This window comes from Alligator sinensis, unplaced genomic scaffold (genome assembly GCF_000455745.1).
Source record: "Alligator sinensis unplaced genomic scaffold, ASM45574v1 scaffold1083_1, whole genome shotgun sequence".
Taxonomy (NCBI): Eukaryota; Metazoa; Chordata; order Crocodylia; family Alligatoridae; genus Alligator; species Alligator sinensis.
In genome coordinates, this window is record NW_005842644.1 from 537,191 (window position 1) to 540,068 (window position 2,878).

Consider the following 2,878-nt stretch of genomic DNA (forward strand, 5'->3'; position numbering starts at 1 on the left):
ATTCCTAGGGGTGGGCTGGGATACGCAGGGACAGGGCCATCTCCCCCACGTCAGGGATGATCATGGGGATTTCCCAGCTTCTGGCCTTTACTGGTTGCTACATGGGTCCAGGAAGGATTTTTTCCCCCCTTTCTGCTGGTCCATGTGTTCCCCGAGAGGCGCTGGTGCTGCAGCCCAGGCTGGGGCTGGGGCTGGGCTGTGCCAATGCTCCTGCTGCACCAACCCCGCAGGGTCCTGGCTGGAGGGTCTTGCCCCCACGCTCAGGCTCAGCCCCACGCTACACTGGGGCAGGAAGGGATTTCCCCCCTGCTCAGACTGGTCACACTGGGGGGTTTCCCCTTCCTCTGCCTCGTCCTGGGCTCTCTGCAGCGCCCATGACCCCCTGGCAGCAGCGGGATGTTGGCGGCCGCGGCCCCCCCCTGTATCCCAGGGGTGGGGGTGATGCCTGGGGCTGTGTCAGGGGTGAGTGTGTCGTGTGGCTCCGAGTTCACACACGGGGTTTGTTTGGGGTGGGGTTGATCCTGACTCAGGCAGGGCTTGGACTAGATGTGACCCCGCAGCTCCCTGCCGGCCCCGCGGCTCTGGGACTCTGATTCCAAGTACCACAATACAGTTGCCCACTCATTAGCTGCTAACTGTAAGCTGCTTCACTCCCTCCCTCCCACAACTGCTGGCCCGGAAACTCACCCAGGGTCCTTCCAACTCATGCTCCACAGCGAGCAAAGGGTTTGGAAAGCCAGGCCCCCCCGGGGCACCTGCTAGGTCCATGCAACAGCGCAGGTCCCAGCACAGATTCCTTCTTGCTTCCACCAAAAGCCCCGTTTTAAACAGCAGATAATCGATTTTGCCCCCCAGGCTGGTACACACGATTGGTGCACGCAGCGGGCAGGTCTCCAGGCTAATTTCAGACCAGCTAATACAGGGAACAAGAATAGGCATCCAAGACTTTAGGACTTGGACGTGTTAAGATTAAATTGCCTTCAAATCTTGATAAGCTTGTTGTGCCTCCAGAAATACATGCTTCTTGTAACTTCTAATCTTCGCTTGCCAGGCCTTATCTGTGCAGTTTGGGCTTTTATATCTTTTGGCGATTGAGTTTGCTATTAAAGATGTACATCTTTGTATGCAGAGAGTGTTTAATGTGGTGGGACCGGTTCTTGGTTTTCAGAGCCCACCTGAGGTCAACGTCCTGGCGCACACGCCTACAGTCTTGTGAGCTGGCCACGCTCCCCACCCCCCCGATTGGGCTGGGACAACGAGGGCTCTGTGCGCGGGCGCCACGGTCGTCCCTCCTCGAGCGGCGCGGCAGTCCTAGAGCTACGGCCCGTAATGTTTTTGCTCAGTTTATTAATCCCACGTTCAAACTACAGCTGGGTTTCCTTTGGCACCAGGGCTTTTATGGCACTCTGGCAGGGAAGCGCGAGTCCTACCGGACTCGGTACAGACACCAGATCAAGGGCAGGGCATTATCTGTGGGTCTGAAGATGGCCGATGAGACGGATCCAGGATCGAAAGGCTCTGCCGCAGCTCGGACACGTGTTTCCGTGCGGGGCGGGTGGCTCCCGGCTCTTGGCTCGGTCCGTGACACGCTGTTTCTGCCGCTCCTGCTTTTCCATCTGCTGTTGTGGCGAGGCTTCAAAGCACCGAGCTCCCTGCAGCCGACTCCTGCTCCGTTTGGGCAGAACTGGGCAATCGTCTCCCACGAGCTGCTGTCGATGCCGCCTTGTTCCAAGCTGGCCTCGAAGACGTCCTTGAAGCGCTTTCTCTCACACGTGCGCCGTGGCTGAGCAGGGGGAATTAAGACTTGATCTGCGGGGGCTGGAGTCAGACACCCGGATGACGCCGCTGGTCCGGCCACGCTGATGTCGGATGATTGTCACCGACGCTGTAACCCTCCGGCCCACCCTGCCACCCCCTTCCGGCCCCACCGTCCTGTCCAGATCCACCCCAGGGCCTAGGTGTGTCTGCCCGCCCTCTCCCACGGCGCACAGCCCCGTGTCCATGTGCCATAGACCCCCGCTCCAGTGCCCAATACACCAGGCCTCACTGGCTTCGCGCCCCATAGCCCCTCAAAAGCCCCACAGTGTATGCCCTATTACACTGCAGCTCCATTAGCCAAGCCCCTTTGCCCCATAGACCCCAATGCTCCACAGCTTCAATGGCCCAGCCCCACGCCACGTGGCTCCCGCCTTTCCCTTGTTGACACTTTATTAGCAGCATGAACACAGCCCCACTTCCGGGTCCGGGAGCGCGCATGCGCACGCCGCATCACTAAAGCCGCTCTCCCTCTCGACGCATGCGCAGTCCGAGATCCGATCGGCGGGCCGCGATGCGCATGCGCTTCTACCCGCGAGTTTGCACTCTGCGCAAGCGCGGGCGGCCCCGGCGGGGGAGGCGCGCATGCGCAGTGCGTCTGGGCCTACATGTGAGCCTGCAGGTAGGGAGCGGACACCGTCGGGGCTAGTTCCGTCCGGGCACTTCCGGGGTCGGGCGACCCCTGACCCTTGACCCCTGCCCCGGGGTGGCACCAGGCCCGTCCGAGGGGCACGTGCCCTGCACCCCGGGATCGGGCCCCTGCGCACGGTGCGTGCCGCGCTGCTGGGTGTGCGAACAGTGACGCGCGTGTCCCCGTCCCAGGGCGCCGGAGCCGCGGCGCGATGGAGAAGTTCGGCATGAATTTCGGGGGCGGCCCGAGCAAGCGGGACCTGGTGGAGACGATCGAGTCGCAGAAGAAGCAGCTGCTGCAGTACCAGGCGCGCCTGAAGGACGTGGTGCGGGCCTACAAGAGCCTGCTGAAGGAGAAGGACGCGCTGGAGGCCAGCGTCACGGCGCTGTCGGCGTCCCACGAGGCGCACGGCGGCCCCCCCGCCCCGGCCGA

At 62.2% G+C, this 2,878-nt stretch overlaps 1 protein-coding gene across 1 annotated transcript in view; it reads left to right on the forward strand.

Annotated features, from left to right (window-relative positions):
* Positions 1-1,018: 1,018 nt before the first annotated feature.
* Positions 1,019-2,878, forward strand: part of GCC1 (GRIP and coiled-coil domain containing 1) — an 8,029-nt gene continuing 6,169 nt past the window's right edge. Inside the window, exons 1-2 of the mRNA XM_025215435.1 lie at positions 1,019-2,437; positions 2,638-2,873. Of these exons, the coding sequence (XP_025071220.1) occupies positions 2,401-2,437; positions 2,638-2,873 (273 nt within the window). The 5' untranslated portion in view covers positions 1,019-2,400. The remainder of the gene's footprint in view (positions 2,438-2,637; positions 2,874-2,878) is intronic.